Here is a 348-nt window from a genome sequence, read left to right as displayed (position 1 = left end):
CTGCTGCTGCTGCTGCAGTTGATATATTTCCTGCTGCAGCTGCTGCCGTCGATGCACTCCCTGCTGCTGCAGCAGCAGCAGCAGCAGCAGCAGCAGCAACAGGCTTCTTACCTCTGCTTGCCATCAAACCCTCGCCAAACAGATAACGCAGCCCCCGAAAACTCATGGGGCACAAATCCTCACACTGCAGCAGCAGCAGCAGCAACAGCAGCAGCAGCAGCAGCAGCAGCAGCAGCAGCAGCAGCAACAGCATATATATCTATGCAGATAAACCTGTATATATTTGTTATAAATATATACAGCAACGCAATGCATGCAGTACAAACCCTAAACCCTAAACCCTAAACC

The 348-nt window shown here is 51.1% G+C and overlaps 1 protein-coding gene across 1 annotated transcript in view; it reads right to left on the bottom strand.

Annotated features, from left to right (window-relative positions):
• The window catches only part of EMH_0005540 (uncharacterized protein), a gene marked incomplete at both ends in the record, with an annotated part of 5660 nt that overhangs the window by 3606 nt on the left and 1706 nt on the right, over positions 1 to 348 (bottom strand). Inside the window, one exon of the mRNA XM_013497230.1 lies at positions 3 to 66. Coding sequence (XP_013352684.1) covers positions 3 to 66 — 64 coding nt within the window. The remainder of the gene's footprint in view (positions 1 to 2; positions 67 to 348) is intronic.

This window comes from Eimeria mitis, genomic scaffold (genome assembly GCF_000499745.2).
Source record: "Eimeria mitis Houghton genomic scaffold, Emh_scaff255, whole genome shotgun sequence".
In the NCBI taxonomy this organism is placed as follows: Eukaryota; Apicomplexa; class Conoidasida; order Eucoccidiorida; family Eimeriidae; genus Eimeria; species Eimeria mitis.
This window is presented reverse-complemented; position numbering and strand designations above follow the sequence as displayed.